This window comes from Cervus canadensis, chromosome 22, assembly GCF_019320065.1.
Source record: "Cervus canadensis isolate Bull #8, Minnesota chromosome 22, ASM1932006v1, whole genome shotgun sequence".
In the NCBI taxonomy this organism is placed as follows: domain Eukaryota; kingdom Metazoa; phylum Chordata; class Mammalia; order Artiodactyla; family Cervidae; genus Cervus; species Cervus canadensis.
Genome location: NC_057407.1, coordinates 53,863,113 through 53,889,228, shown reverse-complemented (window position 1 = coordinate 53,889,228; position 26,116 = coordinate 53,863,113). Strand labels below are relative to the sequence as shown.

At 46.9% G+C, this 26,116-nt stretch overlaps 1 protein-coding gene across 1 annotated transcript in view; it reads left to right on the top strand.

The window, feature by feature from the left end:
- TGFBR2 (transforming growth factor beta receptor 2) overlaps nucleotides 1–26,116 on the top strand; it is an 88,318-nt gene that overhangs the window by 16,941 nt on the left and 45,261 nt on the right. The window contains exons 2-3 of the mRNA XM_043441859.1: nucleotides 18,056–18,224; nucleotides 22,321–22,511. Of these exons, the coding sequence (XP_043297794.1) occupies nucleotides 18,056–18,224; nucleotides 22,321–22,511 (360 nt within the window). The remainder of the gene's footprint in view (nucleotides 1–18,055; nucleotides 18,225–22,320; nucleotides 22,512–26,116) is intronic.

The window sequence follows — 26,116 nt, the reverse complement described above, 5'->3', positions numbered from 1 at the left end:
TTTTGTTATAGAGCTGAACGAGGATCCGAATCCCTTTACTTCTGGAGACTTATCTGCAGAGTGGGGTAAATACAGGCCCACGTCACCATAAAGGTGGTGAAAAGTCAAGGCCCAAGGGGGCGGAACGCTGTGGATTGGGCTGGAGATTGATGACTTTTCCACAGGAGGAAACGGTTGACGGGCACCACCGTCCCCTCGTCAGCCAGGGTCAGACTTGTGCACTTGCTCCAAGGACACGGCAAGCTGGGAAGACGCCTGCCTGTGCTGTGTGCCCGCCCAGCACACCGAGGCTGTTTTCCAGCTGCCTGACCACAGCCAAGGTGGCCTCAGCCTGCTGCGGACACCAGGCCTCCTCGGAGAAGCCGTTCTCCTGGCCCCAGTCACCCTCCCAGCCGCTGGCAGAGGCACTGAACTCTGGGGGGCCAGGGCAGGCCTCCTAGGTGGTGATGCCTTGGCCCAGCCAGGAGATCTTGGGGGGAGGTAGAAAGGCCTGGGGTGAGGAAAGCAGAAGAAATGAATATATCAAAGGGTTTCTGATAAGGGGTTTTTGAGCAGGAAGATTATGAGGGCCTTTAGGCTTAGTTGTTATTCTTTATCACTCAGGTTGGACTCTTTTGAGACCTCATGGACTATAGCCTGCAAAGCTCCTCTGTCCATGAGATTTGCCAGGCAAGAATACACTGAGCGGGTTACCATGCCTTTTCCAGGGGATCTTCCCTACCCGGGATCAAACCCACATAGGCAGTTGGATTACTGCTGAGCCACTGGGGAAACCCTTTGGCCTAATTGGTGACTGGCAGATTATAAGTAGGGGCGTGTCACCCTCAAACCATTGCAAGAGCAGGAGGGTGTGATGTTCAGGTGGCGGGCTCCTTTCTTCTTTCCCTGTCACGCGTGTGCAGTGAGCAGAAGGCAGGGGAGCCCATCACAACCTCCCTGCATGTCAAGTTAGCTCCTGGACCCTTCTTTCTGACCCCATGGTGAAATACATGTCTCATGGCTTTACATACAGTTTTTTAAATTTAATTGAAGTATAATTGTTTTACAATTTTATGTTAATTTTTCCTGCACAACAGAATGATTCAGTTATACACATACATATATTCTTTTTCATTATGGGTTTATCACAGGATAGTGGCCCTGTGCTAGGTGGCACTAGTGGTAAAGAACCCACCTGCCAAAGCAGGAAACTTAAGAAATGCGGGCTCGATTCCTGGGTCAGAAAGATCCCCGGGAGGAGGGCATGGCAATCCACTCCAGTATTCTTGCCTGGAGAATCCCATGGACAGAGGAACCTGGCGAGCCACAGTCCATGGGGTCAGAAAGAGTGAGACATGACTGAAGCGACTTAGCACTCACACATGTTCAGTAGGACCTTGTTGTTTATCCATCCTATATGTACTAGTTTGCCTCTGCTCATCACAGACTCCCAATCCTTCTCTCCCCCAAACACTTCATAATTTTTTAAAACACCATTTTCTTTGTTACACCTCCAAAGATATATGGGGAAGCTCTTAAGAGGCCCAGAGCCCTCAGTATCCCCACTTACCCTTGGTGGCTCAGGCTGTAAAGAATCCGCCTGTGATGTGGGAGACTTGGTTTCATTCCCTGGGTCGGGAGGGTCCCCTGGAGAAGGGAGTGGCAACCATCCAGTATTCTTGCCTGGGATATCCCATGGACAGAGGAGCCTGGCAGGCTACAGTCCATGGGGTCACAAAGAGTTAGACACACCTGAGTGACTAACACTTACCTTAGGTTCCACGTAGACCTCACATCACTCACAGCCTGCTGACTCCTCTGAAATACAGTGTGAAAAAAACAAGGGCACAGATTCATTCATTCCAAGCGACCACTTTCTTTTACCAGGTCTCACTCATATTTTCCTGGCATGTCTGCACCACACGTACCTCAAACGTATGCTTCATACTTTTAGAAATCTAAAGAATGTAGCTTTTCAATTGAGGAGCACCTGAGCGGAATCCTTTTCTTCTACCTAATGCCATTTGAATGGGCCTGTGCCCAGGGAGGCTGGGTTGAGTGGACAACATATATAAACCTCTGCAAGAAATTCACTAGGTGGAGAAGGATGCCCAGAAACGTGGTACTCAGGGAGCTTTTTACTTCATAGTCTCCATGACGTCATGGAGACAAGCCGTGCAGCCATCTTGGTGAGCAGCAGGGCTCGGTGGAACCTTCTGCAGTGGTGACCTTCCCTAGCATCTGCGCTTGCTGTCTTCTGTGATAACCAGTAGCCACATGCGGATGGCTTGGAAGGCAGCAGCTGCAGCTCAGGAACTGAATTACAAATGTTATTTTATTTCAGTTAGCTTAAATGGACATATCCACATGTACATAGAGCTAGCCACATGGCTACCTTATCGGACAGGACAGTTACTGCCTTAAAATTCCCGTTCTCAAGTCATCCAGGAAGGGCAATCAGGTCATTTCTTAGTGGGACAGACTGAATTATTTGCACCTTTCCGTTCCTGTCTTTTGGAATTAGAGTCTGTCTCTTTCCTGGACCCATGATATCCTGATGTTTATGGAAATACTCATCTGCAGTAACACTTGAATTATAATTTGCTATAAGAGGATACAGCTAGCCCTGTTTTATTATCTGTGTAGGGGGTTTTTTGTTTGTTTGTTTTAATCTTTAAAGGACTGAACAAACAGTACTGCCTTGTAGGAGAAGAATATGCATAATGTCTCTGCCCAGGGAAAGGCAGAGACTGTAAAATATTCCTCCTGAGAAACCCGGTAAAGAGAAGTTAAAGAGGCAGGTAAAAATCTCAGGGAGAAAACTTTTCCTGAAGGAATGCTTTTCATTGGGTTCCTCTTCAAACTTCCCTGAGGGCACTGGAATTTTCCCTGGTGAATAAACCCTCCCCGCCTTGGTCACCTTTCTGCTATGTTCTTCTGGGAGCTCACCCTTCTTTGGCATGCTGTGACTTACGCCCTCGTAAAGACTTTGAGAAAAAAAAAAAAAGGGCTAGTATTTTTCTTGAAATGTTCATTTCCTTGCTGTAGGCTTATGTGGGCTTTGAGTGGAAATGTGATCTGTGCACCTCACTCTGCATTTGGTCTCAGTCATTGAGATGGGGTTTAATAAGAACTGTTTGATACCTTAGGAGTCAGATGGGCCTTACTTTGTGAGCAGAGTGTTGTCTTAGACAGAGGGATTTGTATCTTGAGAGTGGCGCCAGCTGACGTGGGTCCTCCCAGGCGCCAGCCTCTTGCAGATCTAGTTCGGTCCATGTTTTCTCACTTCTGGAACCCTCTGCGGCTGCCACTCACAGCGTGTGGGTTTACTCTGGAACTCTAGCCCTTGTCCCTGACTGTCTTCTGTCCCTCCCTCAGCTGTAATACTGCACACGGGCAGTCATTTAACACACATTTAGTACAAATCACATTTCTTATGAAGTCAAGATGGAGCTTTAATTTCCAAGGACACCTTTGCCAGTCAGCACATCTCTTCTGGGGGACATCTTTTCCTTTCTGTCCTGCTTCCCCTTCCATGTCCCTTGGAGCGTTTGGTTTCAGAGCTCCTTGGAAGATGAGAAACCCAGGTCTTTGGGGATTTCTTTGTATCTGTGTTGTCCAATAGACCTTTCTTCTGTAATGAAAAATGCTCTAAATCTATAGTGGCCAAATGTGACTACCAAGCCTTTTGAAAGTGGCTATTGCTGCTTGAAACTGGAGATTTGATTCTATTTCACTTTAGTTAATTTAAATTGAAATGTCAACTCTCTTTGACTTCTTTTTTTAAATTTTATTGAAGTGTGGTTGATTTATAATGTGTTAATATCTGCTGTATAGCAAAGTGACTCAGTTATACTTGTATATACATTCTTTTCCATTCTGGTTTATCACAGGATGTTAAACATAGTCAGTTCCCTGTGCTATATAGTAGACCTTGTTGTTTATCCTTCTTTGACTTCTGTACTAACTTCTTTATATTATGGCTAATGTTGACCAACCAGATCTTGAGCTTTTCATTTTCTCTAAACTCTGCCTTAACTGTTCATACCTCCATGTCTGGGTCCAATACATCTTTTTGTCTTTCTTGTCCTGTTTTCTCTGTGAGTATATTTTTATTCCTGCTCCAGAAAATATGTATTAATTTTTTACAAGTAAGGAGAATTTATCATGACGATAGAAGGTTTCTCTTGGAACCTAAGGAAGGGAAATGGAAAACTAGAAGGGGGCTACTGCGTGCCAGGCAGTGTTCACAGCCTGGAGCACGAAGTCCGTGTGTACCAGTGAGCAGACGGGACTCTGCTGCTGTGTTAGGGATGGTGAGTTCAGGATCTGGGCAGAGAGCAATGATTGGCATATTCTTGTGAGCAGAAGGCAGGTGTCTGGAGCAGGAACATTTTGGTCGGAGGCAACAGCCGGTTCAGATGCCCTAAAACTAGAGGCCACTTGTCACCTTTCCCCCCGCCCAACCGCCTCCCTGCTTTCATATTTACTTCTCTTTTTACATTTTTAGAAACATCTTACATTGTGCTCCATAAGAAACGGAGCCAGACTGCACCAGCACTGGTGTAGGTAAGAAGATCAGACTTAAGGTGGTGAGGGGGCTTCCCTTGTAGCTCAGTCAGTAAAGAATCTGCCTGCAAGGCAGGAAACCTGGGTTCGATTCCTGGGTCAGGAAGATCCCCCAGAGAAGGAAATGCAACCGACTCCAGTATTCTTGCCTGGAGAATCCCATAGACAGAGGAGCCTGGCAGGCTCCAGTCCATGGGGTTGCAGGAATCGGACACGACTTAACGACTAAAACCAGCACCACCAAGGTGGTGAGAAACTGTGAAATGGAGTAGAATGTGCTCTCTCAGCCTCCTAGGAACCATGCTGCTTTCTACACACCTTGGCCTTTGCTCCAGCATGAGCTAGTTTAATGAATGAGACTGGGTGCAGATTCAAAGACACCGAAGTCAGCTGCATACAAGAGCTTGCATAAAAACTCTTCTGAAGAACTGTAAAGTATTGTAGCTTGACTTCCTAGTCAAAGGTAATTGACAACATTTTGAAGTTGAAGTTGCATACTCCACCCTTAGCCCTTGTGGTGAATGTTACTTCACCATCTCCCATCATTGGAAGCAGCCCACTGGATTCTAGTACTAAGTGATAAGATGCCCTTCCAGGGCCTTGTGGTTCTCATTTTTCCTTATTAAAATGACTGTTGGATGGATAAAGAAGATGTGGTACATACAATGAGATACTATTCAGCCATAAAACAGCGAAATGATGCCATTGTAGCACCATGGATGCAACTAGAGATCATCATTCTAAGTGAAGTCAGAAAGAGAAAGACAAATACCATATGCTATCATTTACATGTGAAATCTAAAATGACTCTCATATCTGTGAGACCCAGACTGAGAGATCAGACTTCGGTTGCTAAGGGGGAGGTGGGATGGGAGTTTAGACGGAGCAGATGCAAACTATTATATGTAACATGGAAAATCAACAAGACCCTACAGTGTAGCACAGGGAACTAACTGTAGTCAGTATCCTGTGATAAACCATTATGGAAAAGAATATTAAAAAATTTGTATCTCTGTATAACTGAATCACTTTGCTTTACAGCAGAAATTAACACAATGTTGTAAATCAACTATACTTAAATAAAATAAATTTAAAAAGTAAAATGTCTGTTGGGATCTATCTTGACCCTCCTGCAACGTGTTGACAAAGATCATCAGGTAAATGCTGCTTTCTCTTCTCACCAGCTGTGGGGCTCTCAGGACTTGCAGGGGTGGAAGGGGGGCTTTTAACTTGTCACTTGTTGGAAGATAGCATGGTGCCGCTCACAGCTACTTACCGCCCCAGAGCCTTTCACACTGTTTACTGCAAGTAACAGTAAGGTCCTGACAGCCACGAGTGTTGCCCGGGAAGGGCAGAGACCCGCCTCGCTTTCTCATCCAGCTGCGCCTTGAGAAAACAAGCCAAGTTGCCCAGTTTAATGGCAGATTCTCATTTTGTTTCAAATTTCCTACCCTTTGTTGTCCTTTCTTGAACTTAACAATGCTTGAAACTTGTTTCTTTTCTGTTTCACTTCCTCTGCTTGAAGGACATGAAGAGGGGGGTTTCAGAATGGGTGGTGCTATCTTAGAGACCAAAGTGAACCTGAACGTGCTTTTCCTCCTCGGATGCCAGCAAGTCAAGGTTTGTTTGGCTGCTCTTAGTCCAGTAAAGGTGCCCCACTTCCCCTTCCCTCGCCCATGGCCAAGTTCTTCTAGAATTGGGTCCCTGTTCACATACCAGTGAGACGCAGAGTGCTTTTTACTTTCATTTCCTTAAAATTGACTGTATTTTCTTTTCCTTAATTTGCATTTTGGGGAGAATCAACCTTAAACAGATGGCATAGTATTAGGAGCTTGATTTTGAATTATAGCCTTTAACTCAGCCAAGACTTATAGAGCTCCTAGTATGTGGTTCACCTGGGCTGAGACTGTCTGTCCTGGGACAAGACAGGTGACATTCCTGCCCCCATGAAGTTGCCAGCCTCTGCCTACCAGCCTCAGTTAGTTACCTAAACATTTCCCTCATCTGTAAAGTGAGAACCGGCCCATCAGTCTTTTATAACTGTATGTCACACATAATCAAGGTATTGAACAAGCAAAAGAATTTTTGTGTAACCATGCCTGTTGTTATTAGTTACGTTTCAAACTGAGCTGGGGAAATGGATCCGGAGTCAACTGTTAACAGTAAAAGTCTCTGTTCTAAATTGGAATTTGCTCCTCATCCCCCATAGTTAGTGGAAGTGCCTCTCTTTGGGCTGAGCGGAAAGTGATCCTCTGTCACCTGACAACATTTTCCTTCTTTCCAATCTCGTGATGCACGGATGACACTCTAGTTTTGTTCTTAGAAGCCCGGGTCAGCTGCCCTGATCAGGTGTGTGTCTGTGCGCATGAAGGGGGCATGTGGTCCTTCAGCAGTGTGCTGAGAAGTGGCCCACAGTGGATTTCTCCATCTGCAGAGAATATACAACAACACGATAGTCCTGAAGCATTTTTCTCATGTAAATGGAAACATGACATCTCATGCAATTTAAGTAGGGCTGCCAGGTCAGTGCTGGGACATGTTTGAATTATTCAGCTTTCATGACTTTGGGGATGGAACTGTGAATATTTTCCAAAATGAAAAGGACTTAAGACATCATTGTGTTTAGCACAGTATTTGACTGCTCAGAGGATGAACTGTGTAAACTGGTTGGGAGCCTGGAGCCAGGCCATGGTCATCTAGAGCCTTCTCCACTCCCTGTCTCGCCTGTTCTCCGGTGTGATTTGGGGAGCAGCAGCCCCTCGTGAGTTTTTACGTGATGAAACGGCCTAAAGGAAAAGAGGTTAAGGACTAGTGCTTTCCATATATCTGAATGGCATGGAGCCCCTCTTAGCGAGACACTTACAACTCTAGCCAGGTCGTTGTCTGTGTTCTCCGGTTTCTGTCCGCTGTGAACCTCAGTGTCCCGGTTCTGTTTGCTTGAGAAGGAGAGCCAAATGTTAACCTTATTTCAGCATGTTAGAATTCCAGAATCTTAACGTGCCTCCTTGCCTCCCGTCTCTGAGTGTTGAAATTCACTAATTTTATCAGCACATTGCCAGATAACACACTAGGTGTCTCAAAGCCAAAGCAGACCAGTTCTGGCTTGTTGAATGTTTTGCAAAGGTCAGCAGAGGATTGGAAAATTTAACCTTCAGCTTACTACCTATTTGCCAGATCTAAGCTGGTTGTGAACAATATTTTAAAGCCACGTGATTTGTTTCTAGAAGTATTGTTAAAAGACCCTAAGCACTCTTGGGAACCTTTTGGTAACAATGATTATTTCCATTCTATCTCTGAAAGCTTTGGAGCATCACAGTAACAAAAGTTATTATATTTCATTTTGTCTATTCATTCAGATGTCCTGAAAGATTTCTTGGAAGTCATCAGACTGCTGCATCCAGTTGATAACTGGGAATAGATCTATCAGACTCTTAGTCATTTTTGTTGCTGGCATGCCTTTCCTGTAATTTTCTTAATGGAGAGAGAGCATTGCCTGCCCTGTTCCTTTTCTCACCAGAGTGCTTGTGTGACACTTCTGTCTAGATGGTTTTTACATGTATGCCAAGCCTGTTTTCTCTTCATCTTGACCCTAAGAAGTACCATTTCATAGATCAAGAAATGGAGGTTCTAAGAAGTTAAGTGGCTGACCCCCAAACCTGAACTCACACTCACGTTTTTGTCTTGAAAAGTCTTAGACTTTACCAAATTGCCCTTACTATAAGCAAAGCAATTGCAGAGAACCAAAGCTGTCTTCTAAGAAGCTTACTGCTCTCCCACCCTCTACCTGCTCCCCTCAACTCCAGCTGGCCACATTCAGGGTCTTTGCCTTTGGCCGGAATGAGTGTACACCTTTGCTCTTAGACCTCTGTAGCAGGAATCTCTGTTTTATTGTTCATAGCAAGAAAGATGAGGGCTTACATATGACCCATGGCTTTGTCTCTCCTTGACTGTCTCTCATTGACCTTCCGTAAGTTATTCACCTCTTTGACCCTTAATTTCCCTATCTATAAAATGATGATGACAAAATTCCATGGCATTTGTGATGAGTAAATGAACTAATCATCACAGAGCTTAGCACTGGACTATGCATTTGGCTTGCATCCAGTAAATGGTGATAATAGAAATAATTATTGTTGTTATTAGTATTAGTCCGCATAGATCTGATTTCTAAAGTAGAAAATGTTACTTCTCCTTGAACTGAAATGTGAGTATCCAGAGTAGAAAAGCAAATGCATATTGGGAAATATCCATAGTAGAGAGTTCATCGCAGATTTTTACATTCCTGTGAAACCTCTAGTAATGGAAGAGAGCATTGAACGGACATGATAAATACTCACTGATGGAAAATACTATATGGCCACAGGGTGGGGCAGGGGGGCAGGAGACGCAGAGCCCCAGCTGGGGGGAGGCACAGGTTCAGATGCTCTGCACCACCTCAAGGGTGCTGACCCTCCCTCCAGATGGCAGTTACATGAGGTGAGGCGGCCCACTGTTGCCCCATCTTTTTATTTTCTTAAATTCAGTTAGAAATCCATCTTTTCACGTGACATCTCCTCATTTTCAGACTTGGTTCACATTTGAAACAGAACTTAGGCCGTATCTGGGGGCCATCCCCACCTCCCGCCCGACCCGGTGATTTCGGCTGTGGCATCTCCCAGCCCGGGCCAGCCCCAGGGACCTTCGTTGCCAGAAACCCAGCCTCTCGAACCAGACTCACCATCTAAAGGAGTATCTCTCCTGAGTGTAGTAGTATTTCCAGCCCTTTTCTAGATCACAAATATGGGAATTTTCTGCTTTGACCGCTATTTTCACATACTTCATAAAACTGTGATTGAAAAACCTTTCCAGCGCCGGGCACGCACCAGGACACTGAAGCACATTTTGAAAGAGAGGCAGGGAAAAATCGCCACAGAAATTTAGAAATGAAAAGCCAGATCTCACAGGAAATTGATACTCAGACCAAATTCCTTGCTTAGTTGAAGCAAACAGCTTAACCCAAATACTTATTTTTCTGATTGTCAGATAGTTGCTACCTTTTAAAAAAATCCCTTTCTACCGGGATTTTGTATTAGTTCTGGCATTTTGCTTTCAGTTGCCTCAGCATTTTGAGTTAAAGTATTGTTTAATTCATAAATAAATAACTTAATAGAAAAGCATATCTTTGCGTAGACCATTTCAAAGTTCTTTTGGTAAAAATCATTTTGTGCATGTTTTTTATTTCCTGTCAGATCATAAACATCTTGCAGAAAGAGCCATGCTCTATTCTTTTCAACCTTTCCATAAAAGGTTAATATGAAGGCTCTTCCAGGGCAGATAAATAATGCATGTTTGTTTATGTTGGCTAATTTTTTTGCTAAGTAATAAATGATTTTGGCTGAATTGGAATGTGATAACACTCCATAAATCCTGTGCTCATTATCTGGCTTCTAATCAGACTATTTACCATGTTGTTTTGACTGTCACTAAGAGAGTTAATCATCTTTTATTTTCAATGATCTCTGTGTTATTTTCCTTGTTGCTGCAGTCCACTGTCAAGTCATATCACCTGAGGGAGAATTGTTTTCTCCGTTACTATTACTTTCTATAACGGACCAACTTTAATGCCCTTCCTGGCAGGATGGTTATGATGTTGATGGTCTGTGAAACAGTGCCACAGTCTGCTCTTCACTCAGTGATCAATCCCATGTGCATTGATGTAGCTTCATTTTTGTGTTTTTTTCTTCTTTTCCTCAGCCCCAGTGCCTGCATGCTGTTGGGTTTTGGCTCATTTCAAAAATTCTGCAGTGATTTATGCGCTACAGATAAATGCGCTGTTAAAAACCAGCTTTCTCAGTGATGAACTAAAATGGGCAAGTTTGGATGGTGCTTTTTGTTGCAGACTACTCACCTCTGCCTAGCCTTCTCAGAAGAGTGTTTTACCCATGAGATCTCTGTTAAAGTTGGGAGACCTAAAAGTGTTGCAGCTCTCTGAACAGGCAGAAGTGCCTAATTTTGAAATACTGCCTCTGGCAACAAGACAGATATTTCCATCTGCAAGAGTCATTTTAAATGTTTGCGTTTTGTCACCTGATATGTGACCTGATTCTGGGACATATATCAGGGAAAAAAAAAAGCGAATTCAGCAGCTTGTTTGAGAACTCAAACTGTACTCCATTCCTCGGTGACCCAAGAAGTTCAGGGATAAGCAAGAAAACAGAACCTGCCTACTTGGGCGGTATTTGGAGTTAGTGGGGCCGGGGAGTGTGAATTAGGGAAGAAGCAGGTGGAATTCCTACTCAGCTGTTTTATGTTTGTCACTCTACTCAGCTCTAGCTTGTATTAAACATATATTATTAGTTTTATATGTATATAACTCCTTTAATAGTTCCTTGCAAATCAAAATTTAAAAATCCTAGTTCAAAGGCACAATCACGTTTTCAATTTAAAGTACTCTATGGAATTAATCTCTTTGAAACATCCCATAATTCCTTAATTTGCTTGTCTGGGGAATACAAATTTATGTTTATATGGCTTAAAGCCATCCGTAGACCCATAGTGAAGTGTTAGACTCATGAGCCAAAAAGGCCAAAAAAATAAAAAGAAAAGAAATCCTCAAAGCTAAGTTCCCTCAGTTGAACAAGTCAAAGAGGGTGGGGAATTATACACATAAACACACACACATACCCCTGCCACCTTTCCAGGGCATTCATAGTTACCTTCATAACAGTGAAATTAGACTAGAGTTTTATTAAGAGGGCAGAGGGCCTGCAACTGTCCAGATTCAGTGGTTTATTCACCAGCTCTTGATTTTTAAGTTTTTAAACCAGGCTTGAGTTTCTTCAGTTCACTTTTAGAACGTCGTTGTTCAGCCACTCAGACATGTCTGACTCTTTGCGACCCCGTGGACTGCAGTGCTCCAGGCTTCCCTGTCCTTCACTGTCTCCCAGAGTTTGCTCAAACTCAGGTGCATTGAGCCAGTGATGCTGTTTAGCCATCTCATCGTCTGTCGCCCCGTTCTCCTTATGCTTTCCATCTTTCCCAGCATCAGAGTGTTTTCCAATGAGTTGGCTCTTCACGTTAGGTGGCCAGAGTACTAAAGCTTCAGCTTCAGCAACAGTCCTCCTAATGAGGATGGAATAGTCCTATTCTATAGTCTCATAATAGATTAGGTAGAGAAAATCAGCTTCTGTTGTTGCCTGTGGTGCTTCCGCTGGGATGTTTTTTATGCCTCTTCACTCTCCTTGCCTTTTGTAAATCTAGCTTTGGTCAAGCCATGCTGTGAACTGTGTAAACCTCGGACATCCCTGTGGCTCTCCTCTCCATCTGTCAAAACAGCAATTGTTGTTGAATAATTCTCTGTCTCCAGAGATCCTGCCCCTGGATCATCTGGATTCCCCACTCTGCTCAGCTTCTCGTGGCCTACGCTCTGCTCCCAGTCAGAGTGCCTTTCTGTCCTCTCACGCCTCTGAAAACCACCCACCCTTTAAGGATAATCTCCTCCATGAATGTGGCTATCCCTGTATCACCTTTTTGTCCTTTTCTGACCTCATGCTTGCTCGGAAAGCAAGTTGGTTGCATTTGATAGCCTTGTCTTTCTATCTAGTACGTAAGCCACAGGAGGGCGTGGACCCACCTAATGTTTGTTTTAAGTCTCTTTCTGTGTGGAGAGGATTACAGAGACCTGATGAGTCCCCGGTTGTTGACCATTTGGTAGGCAGTTTCAATGTGGAAAAATATGTGTCTTTTCTTACTAGGCTTTTGACCGCTAGGAATGATCTCCTTGCCTTTTCAAATAGATTTTAGAGTATGGACTAGGTCATGCTTGGAGGGTCTTTAAGGAGTATTATCATTACAAAAAATATTTGCATGAAAAACATGGATGCCTTCAGGCCAGTGTCTGAGTCTTTCCCGTGCAGACTCTGGCCTCCCAGTTACCTTTGTGGTAGTTTTTCCAGAACTGCTCCTGGTGCCCAGAGACCTTGGGGGACTGTCATTGGAGAAAAGCCCCTCCTCTCCTGCTTTCAGTATACTTATCATTACTTAAGGGATGAGGGTTAAAATACAATTTTAAAACTAATAAAGAAGGTATTGCCTTGTGTTAGAAGTTCTGAGTATGCAGCAGATGTTCAGGGAAGGAAAATCTTCCTCAACTATCTTTGGCTTAATTACAAGGTGTCTTTTTGGTGTATTTATTTATTTATTTATAGCAATTGGCCAAAGGCTTTGACTCACTGGGGAATGTCTCTCTTTCATTATGAATCAGGAAGGGTCCTGTGCAGTTGTTCGGTGCTTCGTTCTGGGCTAGAGAACGCGTGTGACAGGCCAGTCGACTGGTCCCACTGGTCTCAGGGGCCCCGGGTGTCTGTTGCCTGCATCGCAGACCATGGTGGCTGGCTGCCAGACGGTTGCCTCCGTGTCTGACTCTGAAATGCCAACTGCAATTGAAAACCTTCTTGCTGAGAACAAGTCTTTCCATTCCGGGACCATATGGTGATCAGAGCCTCTGGGCCCACGATCGTTTATGGGGCCAGGCTCAAGAGAAGAGCAGATGGGAAGAACTGTCATAGGATACCGTGGCTGGAAAAATGGTGAGGAATGAGTGTTCAATTTGGCTAGATCCAGAATGAGTGGAGACAGGGGAATCATGGCCAGCCACAAGCTGGCTTCTCCGCAAGACTGCCCGAAGAGTGAACGTGCAGCTTCAGCATCAGCTGAGGACAGGTCAGTGCCCACCTGAGAGGGGGGCGGGTACCTGTGAGTGGGTGGGAGGCGTCACTGCTGGTTCTCTAATCAAACAGGAGTCTGGGGCTTGTGTGAAGGTAGAGGATTGACAGCTACCATCAGCTGACCTTCCGAAAAGTAGATTACCCTCAGTAACGTGACTGGGCGTCCTCCAGTCAGTTGGGAGGCCTTATATACAAGCAAGAACTGAAGTTTCCTGGAGAAGGAATTCTGCCTGAAAACTGCAACACTGATTCCTGCCTGAGTTTCCAGCTTGCCAGCCTGCTAGAAATTCCAGACCAGCCATCCCCGCCATTGCATGAACCAGTACACGTAGTACACACACCCGTGTGGGTTTAGCGTGTTCCCAGGGGATTTGTGTGCTTATTAATATCGGAGGAGCTCTGCTCTGAGTCATAGTGGTTCTGTTCACCAGTTGCCTTGGATTATTCTTTGAGATGCTGCACTTGGTTATATCAGTTTTAATAATCCTTGCTATGAAATTTATAGCACAAAGCAAGACATCCACAGGTGTTTGTAGAATAAATGAATTTCTAAGTGCCTTCAAAACATGTCGTAAAACAACAGTAGATAGATTCAGGAATTCAAAACTACCAAAGTGCATTTCTGCCCAAATGTTTGGGATTATTTCTGGAATTTTGAGACTTTACCTAATAGTTCAGCTAATGCTAGACACCATTCCAAAAGGTATGCAGTCACAGTTTGTATGCAAAATCCTTAATGTTTTTATGGAATAATCTAATCCTTATTAGGCTGCTCATCTTTGACCTTCAAAGACAACAGTACTGTTCTAGAAATAGACACAGCTAGGCATTTACTTTGTTCATATTCTCAAGACCTGGCAGCAAGGTCTCTTGGCAGCAAGTTTGGGAAAAACATGCTCTAAAATGAGGAAGGTGACATGATCAAGACTGAAGGTCTTGCCATTACTCATGGGTCTGTTTGAAAAGAAGTGACATGTGATAGTCCATGTGACCGTCATATGCTGAAGGAGGCCGCCTTCGCTCACTTCCTTTGCTGGGTGGCTTTCTGGGTGAGAGATCTCATTCTGGAGGACGCTGCATGCTGGCTCAGTGTGTCTGGCTCTTTGTGACCCCGTGGACTGTAGCCCGCCAGGCTCCTCTGTGCATGGGGCTCTGCAGGAAGAGTACTGGAGTGGGCTGCCATTCTTTTCCCGTGGACTGGAATGCGCGGAGGCAGTCGTGTGTGGAGTGAATGACCATCTCCCCCTGCCCCCGCTCCTTCCCCCCACCGCTCTTGCCTCCCATTCTAATTAGCCTTGAACTATCCAGCATGTTCTCAGTGACCTGTGAGGACTCTGGAGTGGGGCTAGGTTTCTTCACCTGGGACTGCGGCCCTTCAGGGAATAATGAAGTGATGAACCAAAGTTTGCATGCATTTCTCTCTACCCCCTCGCTCCAGAGTGAGAGCAGAAATCTTTTATCAAGATTAGGTGACCCCCAACAAAGGTGTGAAGAGAGCTGTGTCCCTGCACTTAGCTCTCTGTCCCACCAGTGCTCCTGTTCCCAAAGGACAATGCTGGCTTTAAGCAAAGGTTGGAAGTTAATTGCTGGTGGAATGGTCCAGGTCAGGAGCCTCCTGATCAGCTCGTAGGGAGTGGCTGGTGGGGGTGAGGGCAAGGCAAAGACTATGCCCTGTGTCAAGGCTTTGAAACTGGAAAAGAAAAAGAGCCGCCAAGCTAGAAAGTCCGTTCACCTTAGCAGTGGTAGCTTTTACTGTAACAAAGGCGGGAAATGGGGCCTCCTTGCGGTACTTAGGAGGCTCTGTGATAACTGAACACCTTGACAAACAGGTGAGGCGCACACAAGCTGCCTCCCTCCACGGGCCTGTGCCTCCAAGCGGGGGTCAAGTTGTCCTTTTGCCTCTCCCCCAGAATTCACCGGCGGAATTCTCGTGTTTGGCCTCCCCACTGGGCAGCCAGGCTCGGCATCTCCCCGAGGCCCGGCCCCCTAACCCTGCAGCCTGCTGCTGGCCCTTCTGTCTTCTTCTCTTTTTCTTTCTTTCTTTTTTTGGATGACACTTTTCTGTCTCTTCCCTGTGGACTGTTTTGCAGGCCTCAGATCTAAAGCACTTCTGCTTGTGCACACATCAGTGGCTGCTGCTGCAGCTTCCACCGCCAGTCACGTGGGATTGTTTCGCTCTCCCATCACTTCTGACTGTCACGTTGTCACATTTCTTAGCTTTTTGCTAGAAAAAGGTTTGCCAGCCCAGGGAAGGACTCCTTTGCGTCGGCAGTGTGTCTGAGAGCTGAACACGCGGCTCTGGGTGTGTGTTTTCCTCCTCTGTCACATGCATTATATGCGTGTGTGTTGGGGACAGGGAGGGCATGTTTGTGCTGCTTTGCTTTGTGCGAGTTATGTCATTTCCAACTAATTCCAGCACAGTGTCTCAGCCTCGGTTGCATGTGAGAATTGTCTGAGCAGCTTCCAAAAGTCCTGGTGCCCAGGCCACCCTCCAGAATAATTAAATCAGCATGTCTGTGGGGTAGAGTGTTCCATGAATTTGTTAAGCACCCTAAATGATGGATGGATTTCAGCATTGGCCCCAAAGTTGATAACCACTAATAGAGGCTAAAATCCTAAAAGCTGGAAGGCTGAATTCCAAGTCCTAGAGGCTTGATTTTATATTTAAAAGCAACAAAGCTTTCTAACCAGAAAATGGATGTTTGTCTGAAGCTACACTATTAAAAAAATAAAATCAAATAAACAGAACATGGCCTGGCTTTTTTTTCCCCTTGCCTGTGTCTTTTAGGGAAGCCCAAAGGGTTAAATGAGCTGTTTCACAAATGGATCCAAATCTAACCAGTGTGTGTGTGTGTGTGTGTATGTGTGTGTGTGTGTATGTGTGTATATATATATATATATATATATACTTTTTTTTTCCCCCTGTTGTCTTAGTCCCAAATGGAACGCAAGATTGAGAGAACATTGCAGCCTGTATTTTTAGCTAAGTTTAGTTAGAGCTCTTGGTCCGGGAGACATTGAGAATTTCAAAATAGTTTGTTACCTCAAAATACACTTCCTGAAATGGACTTGAGGCCTGAGAGGGATGAATGGGCTTTTTTTTTTTTTTTTTTGCTTCTATATTTATTGTACCACAAGAAAGCAAATCTTAAATTTATGTAAGTTTTTATTTTTAGAGACCCAGGAAACAGGTGCTTTGCCCAAGCGACAGAAGGCTGCGTGGCAAAATGTCGAGGGCAGTCTAGAATCCATGGGCAGGGCGCAGCGGGGGAGGGCCCTGGAGCTGTGCGTCTGGCCTCAGGCCGGAGCGCCCTTCACACAGGGCGGACCAGGAGGACTTGCCCAGGCCTGGGAGAAGCACCGTCCCACCTCCTGAGGGCCGGGCTGCGCTGGGGCCCCTGTGCCCGGGCGCCCTGTCTTTTCTCATCTGGCACAGAAGGGCCTTGGAGTTCACGTTTGTTGAGGACGGCCTGGGCTGCGTCTCCCAGCTCACGCCTTCAGTTACCAGCTCTGCCAGTGGAAGTGGGTCTCATAGAGGAAGAAGAGAGGCAAGGGTGTTAAGCCTCATCAGAGCCTCAGCATGCCGTGTGTTGCAGGGACAGTTTGCCTTCAGCGGGGCACTGGTGAACATGAAGGAGTCTCCTGTTTGTTAGCACTCTGCCCGGGGTGAGGGGAGCGCCTGGTCCCTCCCTCCCTGGTGCCAGAGCCAGACGTGCACCTCTGTGTTTGCTCCTTCATGGATTAGCTAGGCAGCATCCATCAGTACCTTTTTGGATAGCATCCGTGTGACAGCCCCTCTTCTTGGCCCTGGAGAAGCAGCGTGGGAAGAAGGCAGAGAAAGCCGCGTGGCGCTTGTGTTTGGAGTGGATTGGAAGCCACTGGGTGGTGGAGAATGTGCAGAAGATCAGACAAAGCCCTGCGTTGGTTCCCTTGTGGGCTGCTTTGGGACCACGCGGTGACGTTTAACGGAGACCAGGAAGGCGACCAGAAGGCAGGCGAAGGCCAGAGTAAGGGACGGACCTGAGGCAGGTGGGAGCCTGGCTTCTCCCGGGAGAGGCCCTGGTGTCCTCGAGGGGAGTGCGTGCAGAGTGGGCGGCAGCCGGTGGTGCCGGGAGGGCGGAGGCGGAGAGGGGGCAGGCCGCAGAGCCTGGGGGGGAGCTTGCTGGCACTCACGTGTGTGTTTGTCTAGGAGACAGACTTTACAGGGAGAAGTCAGAGCCAGGCTTTTGCCAAGAAGGCCCTGATGCTCTGGCGAGTGTAGGTCAGGAAAGCAGCGGCCAAGTCTGCCCTCTTCCCCAGGGTCTGCTCTGAGCTGGCTGACCCCCTTTCCAGACGTGGCAGCTGTGCTCCGCGTGACCCCAATCTGCCCGTCGGGAGACGGCTCTCGTCGGTCTCCCGCATCCTCTGTGCCTGCCTCTATTTTGAATTGCCCTGCCCTGGTCTGTTTTCATGTCCACCCACCAACTAAACTATAATTTCCTTTAAGAGTACATTCAGCAGCACCCAGTACCGCGTGGTAGGCCGGCTTGACGTCTGTCTCTGGTGACAGGAGTCTTTCTGGTGAAAGGAGTGCCTAACGATGGCCACTGACAAAGGCAAGCAGTTGCCAGGCCTCCCCGACCCCAGCCATCCCCACCCCTCGCTGGCTTTCACTCCAGCCTTCTCTGGTGAGGAGGTGCTGGGCAGCTCTCTCCACGTTCATCCTTAACGACCGCAGGCTCATCCGAAATCGCATCGTGTCAGGACTCCGTTGGTAGCTGGTTTTGTCGGCTCACCGCGTGGCATCTCTCTTCTCTTTGCAGTTAACAGTGACATGATGGTCACTGACGGCAACGGCGCCGTCAAGCTGGCGCAGCTGTGTAAGTTCTGCGACGTGAGGTCGTCCACCTGTGACAACCAGAAGTCCTGCTGGAGCAACTGCAGCATCACGGCCATCTGCGAGAAGCCGGAGGAGGTCTGCGTGGCCGTCTGGTGAGGGCGCCTCTTCACGCTCCTCCCTCCTCCTCTTACAGGCAGTGCGCACTCGCGGGACGTGGGGTCCCGTGTCTCGTCCCGTCTCCCCCCTTCAGACCCTCTCCCTCAGTTACATGGTGCAGTTTCTTGAGACAGCTCTGCACTTTCATATACACACACCCCTTCCCTGAGTCGAGGAGAGGGACTTGCTGCTTGCCAGCCACTTGACCGACACCCCTGGGGACCGCGCGGTGATGTCCAGAGCTCCGTGCGGAGGCAGACTCGGTCCTGTTTCACGGAGACGGATGGTGGCTGCTGCAAGAGGGACGCACTCGTCAGAAACGGGGGAAGCGACTCAGGGCCTCAGGACATAACCCGTTCCTTAGTCAGAAGCCTTGGCCAACGCATCACACCACCGCTGGCCAGACTCCGCATCTTTCTCTGGGAGCAGATTCTCTCCTCCCTCCCTTCCCCTTTCTTTCTCTTTCTTCTTCCCTCCCTCATCCTCTCATTTTTGCTACGTACACACACAGACACACACACAGTGGGAATCATTTGATTAGCACGTAGTTATTAACACGTGTTATGAATTGGGGGTATGAGCCGGAGATTTTTTAAAAAGTGATAAGTAAGGAACTCCTCATTTTATTAAAAAAAGTGTACATTTGTTGATGAAATGTAACATTTTGAAGACTTATACGGATGGTTTCAATGTATCAGCTATTTTTTTTAAAGTAAGCTCTGTGTCTCCTGGCTGTTTGCAAATGAGAATATCCACCCAGTTATCTTTGCCTGCTCCTTTGAACAGGAGTCTCTGGAGACTTCCTCCAGACCATGTGCCCTCAGCCTGGACAGTAGATCTGAGAGCCTGGCACATTTCCCTGCACACCAGGGCACGAATCTGGCTCTTAAGAGCTGAAGGAATGTTCGCAGCCAAGACCTGTCACGGGGGCTCGCCATTACCTACCAGCTGCACTGTGTCCCGCCCTGAGCCCTGCTTTTGCAAAAGGGTTTGACAGAGGTAGTGTTCGAGGAGAGGGACATGTGTGATGGGAGGGGATGGACGGACAGATTGTGCTCAGGATCGGTTGAGGTGCTCTGTCAGTCGTGGTTTCCTGCCGGGGGGCAGGCACCCTTCTCTGGAAGCATCAGACCAAGGTCAAGAGGGGAAGAGTGGCCACCGGTCAGGTTCAGGGCAGGAAGCTTCAGACCCCAGACCGGGCGACCCCAGGCTCCTCCTCCGTGTCTGTTCTCTGCTCACCTTTGCTTACATAGCCACTGGGGGTGAGAACTTAACTTCTGCACCAAAAGCAGACTTTTTCATTAAGGGGGGGTTTCCCTACCCCTAATCCAAGTGCAGGGGGTAGAATGTGAACCACGCAGTCCTGGCACTGATGCTTTGCCATCTCAGAAGGTAGGAGCATGTGGGGACCCGCTCTGTCCCCTCAGTGTTTCAGATGTAGAGTAAACACAGTGAATGTTGTTCCTCCCTGTCTGCAGAAAGACACACGCAGCGGTGAGGAGAGGGCATGCCAGTGTGGGTGCTCTCCTGTGCCCTGCCCCCGCAGCACCGAGGCACTCACCCCGCGCCCTCTAGGGAGGGCTGCTCCCCTCCACTTACCAAGCTGGAGGCACTCTGCATCCAGGAACCAGCTGCCTAGGGCTGGCTGGTGCCGGGGCCCGATGCTTGAGCACATGGCCTGAACTTGGGATGGCTCTGGTGGGCCCTTCCAACCCCCAGCCGCCCAGAGGGCAGCTGAGACCTCATTGCAAACCCCTCGCCCACTCTCTGCAGCTTTGCTCCCTGAAGGGACATCGCCCCAGAGCACCTGTACGGAGCTGTCACAGCCTCAGGGTCTGTGTGCCAGGGCCCTCACATGCAGGCTCGAGTCTGTTAGAAACAGCCAAGCGGGGAGTAGAAGACTGCTCTCTGTGATCTGCTTTAGTCTTCCCATTCATTCACTTGTTGAATTAATGCCAGTTGTTCACTCTCACCATGGGAAATGCTTAAGTCCTTTTCAAGGATTGAAATATTTTGGAACCAATATTAATTTGATTACTGTGGTTCTTTTGTCATGGATATTGACAATGTCTTCAGTTGCAGGACAAAGAAGTCAGTGTTTATTTCCCTGTATTTTTCCTTTCTGTGCTTCAGTGAATCCAAAATGTTTTGCACAGTGGGCCCTGCCTGTCCAGGGGGCACTGTTACAGCAGTGGGTGGAGGAGGCCCTTAAGGGCCTTACGGAGCCTCAAGTCCTTTTTTTTTTTATACACATATATATGTGAAGTGAAGGAAATGAAGTCTCAGTCATGTTCGACTTTTTGTGACCCCATGGACTGTAGCCTGCCAGCTTCCTCCATCCGTGGGGTTTCACAGGCAAGAAAACTGGAGTGGGTTGCCATTTCCTTCACCAGGGGATCTTCCCGACCCAGGGACTGAACCCGGGCCTCCCGCGCTGCAGGCAGTTCCTTTACCATCTGAGCTAACAGGGAAGCCCATACATGTTTCTGTACATCCATATATGTATCTCCGCTCTTCTTTAGAGTCTTTCTCCGTACAGGCATTGCCGAGTGTTGAGTAGTCCCCTGTGCTACTCAGCAGGCCCTTATTAGCGTCAGTTGTGTGGTCGTGCGTGCATGTCAGCCCCAGGCCACCCCCTCCCTCCCACCCCCTGGTAACACACATGTGTCTTCTACATCCGTGACTGTGCTTCTGTTTGCCTCAGGTACTGAGGTTGAGCCCCGTCCCTGCGGTCCTAGAACCAGCTCAGGGCTCTAGAGAGGCTTTTCTTCATGGCTCCCAGTTTCTTCCTTGTCCCATCCCAGGGCCTCTGGAAGCTTCGCAGAGGAGCGATACCATGCCCTTCCCTGGGAGCCTGGCGGACTCGGCGTGCCTTCCTTGTGTTACCAAATCAAACACAGACCCCCCAACACAGATGAGCGCACGCCTGTGTGCACACCCACCTGTGTTCCCCTCGAGAGCCCCTCAGTTCTCTGCACACAGCCTGCACCCTGTGGGGGTAAGGAGAGCCTCTTGTTTCACGGCCACTGTTTTCGTCAAGACCTCCCAATAACTTGGGAGTTAAGGACAGGATTTTTTTTAGTGTTTTTCAAAATTATTTTTTAATTTTTATGCAATTTTTAAAGGTTACACTCCATTTACGATGATTAGAAAATACTCCTATATTCCCACCCTTGAGTGTATCTTACACCCAGTAGTTTGTGCCTCCCAACCCCCCACACCTCCCCACTGATTTGTTCTCTGTGAATCTGCTTGAGTTTTGTTCCATTCACTGTTCTGTTGTGTTTCTTAGATTCCACATCTAAGCGATATCATACAGTATTTGTCTTCCCGTGTCTTATTTCATTTAGCGTACTTCCCCCAAAGCCATCCGTGATGCTGCAGATGGCACACCTTTGTGGGGGAGTCTCCCGGCTCTCTGCTGAGCTGGGCTCCGAGTGTGCGGTGTGCAGGGACACTCGGTTTATGGTGTTGGCACGGAAGGACGCCTTGCAGTTCCTTCCCACATATCTCTGTATTTTCCCTCATGTCCCTTTCTGTCATGCAGGAAACCGCAGTTCTTCATCCAGAAGTTTCTTCTGTCTCCAACCCCGCCAGCTGCTGGCTGGGATGGTGCCCTCACTCATGGAGCCCCGGGCCCAGCAAACAAAAAGAGCAGAACCGCAGCCTCTTTGCCAGACGCACTCCCTGCGAATAATTTAACTAGATTCTGTCCAACAAACTAGGGATGTGTTGGGAGCCTCACAGGAAGGTTTAGAGTCACCCCGAGGACCTAGCCATCTCCTTTTCCCCACGCCCTCCCTCTAATGATTGAATGAGTGAATTAAGGCTTCAAGTGTACATTTTCCAAGAAGTTAATCCCCGATGTTATGATCCTAAGTGGGCTCTGAGATAAGCAAAGGGAAAAGTGGGCTGGGTGGGAAAGAGCAGGAGATGCCGGACGAGCCGTGAGAGACAGGCCGGGAGAGACGGGCCGTGAGAGACGGGGCCGGGAGTAATGGGAGGCAGCGCCATTTAGAGACGATGTCCTGAGGTTGACGCGGCCCAGACCGCCTCCTTCGGGTCACACTCACCCGCCTTCTCTGCACCCAGGAGGAAGAATGATGAGAACATCACGCTGGAGACGGTCTGTCACGACCCCAAGATTGCCTACCATGGATTTGTCCTGGATGATGCTGCTTCTTCAAAGTGTATTATGAAGGAAAGAAAGGGGTCTGGAGAGACTTTCTTCATGTGCTCCTGCAGCTCCGAAGAGTGCAACGACCACATCATCTTCTCCGAAGGTGAGTGTTCTCTTCCGAACAGCCTGCAGGCGCAGGTACGGCCTTCCATGGCTGGTGCTGGGAGCGGGCTCACAGGCCCCCTTCCTTGCTGGAAAGAGGGGCTTAAGAGGTGACAGGGTCAGCTCTGGTCTATATCCACTCTGGCTCCTGGGAACTACATTATGATTCTTCACTGAGAAACAGTTTGTGTTACCCAGAGCCGTGGTTCTCCAGGCACAAGGCCTAGAAAGGCAGTAGCGGCATCACCTGAGAACTTGATAGAAATGCAGGTTCCGGGCCCCACCCTGACTGTGGAACCGGAAACTCTGGGTGCACGTCCAGCAGTCTGCGTTTAAACAGGCCTCCGGGTGATCCTGGCGCCGCTCAAGTTTGAGAACGACTGGTCCAGCGGTGGGCGGAAGCTGTGTGATTCAGGAAGAGCCGTCCTTTGAGTCAGCTCAAGTGGTTGTGTGCGCATGCTCACTCCTCGGATTTGTCTAAAGGGTACTTAGCCTTCGTTGCGTTTGAGGAGAACTGCGGGGCAGAGGCCATGAGGAGCTAAGGCTCACCTTCAGGACAGGGAGCATGTTAAGATGCCAGTGTGCATTGGGGAAGCTCAGCATCTGTCTCAGTGTGAAAGGACGGCACCCATGTTTCCTTCAGTGTAGAAAAAGGTTCAGTGATTTTTAAGGACAAAGGTAGTATGTGTCAAATATAGTATATTACCAAATATACAAACAGTCCAGCAGTATATAACAACTTTAAAATGGAGGTATCTTTACCTGCTCCCTTACTCCCAACCCAGCAGATAAGCTGTATTCATGGCCTGTGGGATGCACCCCTGTCTCTGCCGTTCATCCATATTAGCCTTCCTTCCCTCCCCTCTTCCCCCACTCTCTCCCTCCCTCTTTCCCACTTACCCTCCCTCCCTCCATCTGCCCATCCATCCGTCTATCCACTCACCCATCTGTCCATCCATCCGGCCATCCACTTATCCACCTGTCTATTCATCCACCCATCCGTCTATTCATCTGTCCGTCTGTCTGTCCACCCATCTGTTATTGTGTCCATGCATTCACCCACCCATCCATCTGTCTATCCATCTATCTGTCCATCCATTCATTGCACCCACTCATCCATCTTTCAGTGCAAATAGTTAACCATACCATAAATATTACCTGGAAATATTTTTTCTTCACTCAGCCACTTTTATTCCTTTTCTAAACAAGATAATATATATAGATCTATTGTAACCTGTTAATTGTTGTCTCGAATTCGTATAAGCATATCTTCTACAAGTGACTTAACTATTCCCTTGTTGATAGATTGTTTTAGATATCTCCAGTTTTCCATTTAGTGCTACACTGACTGTCTTAGTAAAAACATCTTACACGTTTGTGCTAATATTTCTGCAAGACAGAGTTCTAGAAATGAAATTTCTAGATCAGAGATATGCACATTTTAGATTTGGATAACCGCTATTAAATTGTCCTTATGCCCCCAAAGATACATAAGCATATAAATTTCCATCTACTTTCTCCAACACTGGAGATTATGTCTTTTAATTTTTCCAGGCAGTAATGAAAATAATATTCTTTTGGTATTAGGATTGTAAATCAGAATAAGGAAAAGTTTTTTAGCCCTCAATAGGTCCAATTCAATAAAAAATCCTTTTGGAACACAGGTGCTGGGTTGACATCCTGTCCCTTCTACCGTGTGCGTGCCAGTTATGGGAAACCATGAGTCTCATGCTTTGCGGTGCCCTGGGCACTGCAGACCCGCCCCTTTGTGTCCTCTAGCCAGTTTCCCTCCCTTCCTGTTCAGCTTCCCATCTGTGTGAAATTCTCAGAGTACAAAGGCAGGTATGTATACTTTGTTACCATAACACTTTTCAAAATCAAGCCTTTCTCCTACTTTTTCATCCTACAAGCACGCCATTTCTTTTTTTCCTTATATAATTTAAGTTAGGAGAGATGCTGTAACTAGATTTAATCACATTAAAATGTGGCAACCCTGGTGTCCTGGTTTACCATGTTAACCTTCCCCAAGTACTTCACCTTTAAAAAGAAGGCCCAGGCTAAGCCAAAAGAATTAATTCCTAATAGTGGAATATCCATTCATATTTACTATCATCTGTGAAACCTTACTCTCCTTTTGCATACTGGCTTATCCACAGTGGAATAATTTATTTCATTCGAAGGTGACAAAAGTTGACAAATGGCTTGAAAATTGGATATATTTTATATGTGTGTGTGTGTACTCCCGTAAGCTCTTAAGGTGTTTATGACTTCAGTTTTCAGTGTATTTCAACTCATGTGATAATCATGGACACACGTTCATGTTTTCCCTCTTATTCATTATCAGACTGTTTGTTTCCTTGTGAGGTGAGATAATCAGCATAAAGGCAGTTTCTCATTGTACAATTCAAGAAATCCAGCACAGCTGATGAGTCAGATATCTGAGTGATTTCAAAGTCTTCTAAAATGCTCCAAGGAGTATGTTTAAAAATAAGTCTTTCCTCTATGGTGGGATATTTTCCTCACCTACAACATCAGGTATTAGAAAGAACACTTTGGGATCGATTTCTCTTATTGCTACTATCTCTTCTTTATACTAAAGAATGAAAACTTTAAAAAAAATGAAGTATAATTGACCTATAATGTGTGATTAATAATTACTGCTATATAGCAAAGTGACTGAGTTATACACCCCACCCCCACACACACACGTTCTTTTTTTTCTATATTCATTTGCGACTGATCATAGGAGATTGAATATAGTTCTCTGTGCTCCACAGTAAGTAGGACCCTGTTGTTTATCCATTCTGTATGTAAAAGCTTACACCTGCTAATCCCAACCTCTCCGCCGATCCTCTCCCAACCCCTTCCCCCTGACAACCCCCAGTCTCTTCCTGTGTTCACGTTTCTGTCATGGGTAGGTTCATTTGTGCCATATCTTAGATTCCACATCTATGTGATATCACACAGTATTTGTCTTTCTCTTTCTAACTTAGTGTGACCATCCCTAGGTCCATCCAGGTTGCTGCGAACGGCATTATTCATTCTTTTCTATGGATGAGCAATACGTGATTGTATATGTGTACCACCTCTTTATCCATTCGTGTGTTGATGGACGTTTTGGTAACATTGCCAAACGAATCAGTCAACCCAAGAAGGATACAGTTGATCTTAAACCTGGTCATTTGGAAATGAGCTAAGTAAGCTTGACTCAGTCCTGTCGTGTGACAGAATTCCCCAATGAAATGGGGGTGTTTTTCCATTGTGATAGTGAAGTCATTGTGTGTGTGTGTGTGTGTGGTGTGTGTGTGGACTCCACAGACTGTGCCAGCACGGAGCTCCATGTAGAGGCGGTGAGGTGCCTTTTCAGGAACATTTCTTTGGTTTCCATGATAATGTTCACGTTACTTTTTCTGTGGAATTGTAACCATACTATTGCCTAAAGACATGTAGGAATGCCTTCAGGATGCATTTCACAAGATGCTGTTCTGAACTGGATCTACAAGGGAGCTGCTGGGTAGCCTGAGGAACCCTGGACAAGGAGTAGAGAGGCATTAAAGGAGGTCGCCTGCATCCTTTTGCTCCTTAATTGTCTATTATGTTCATCTG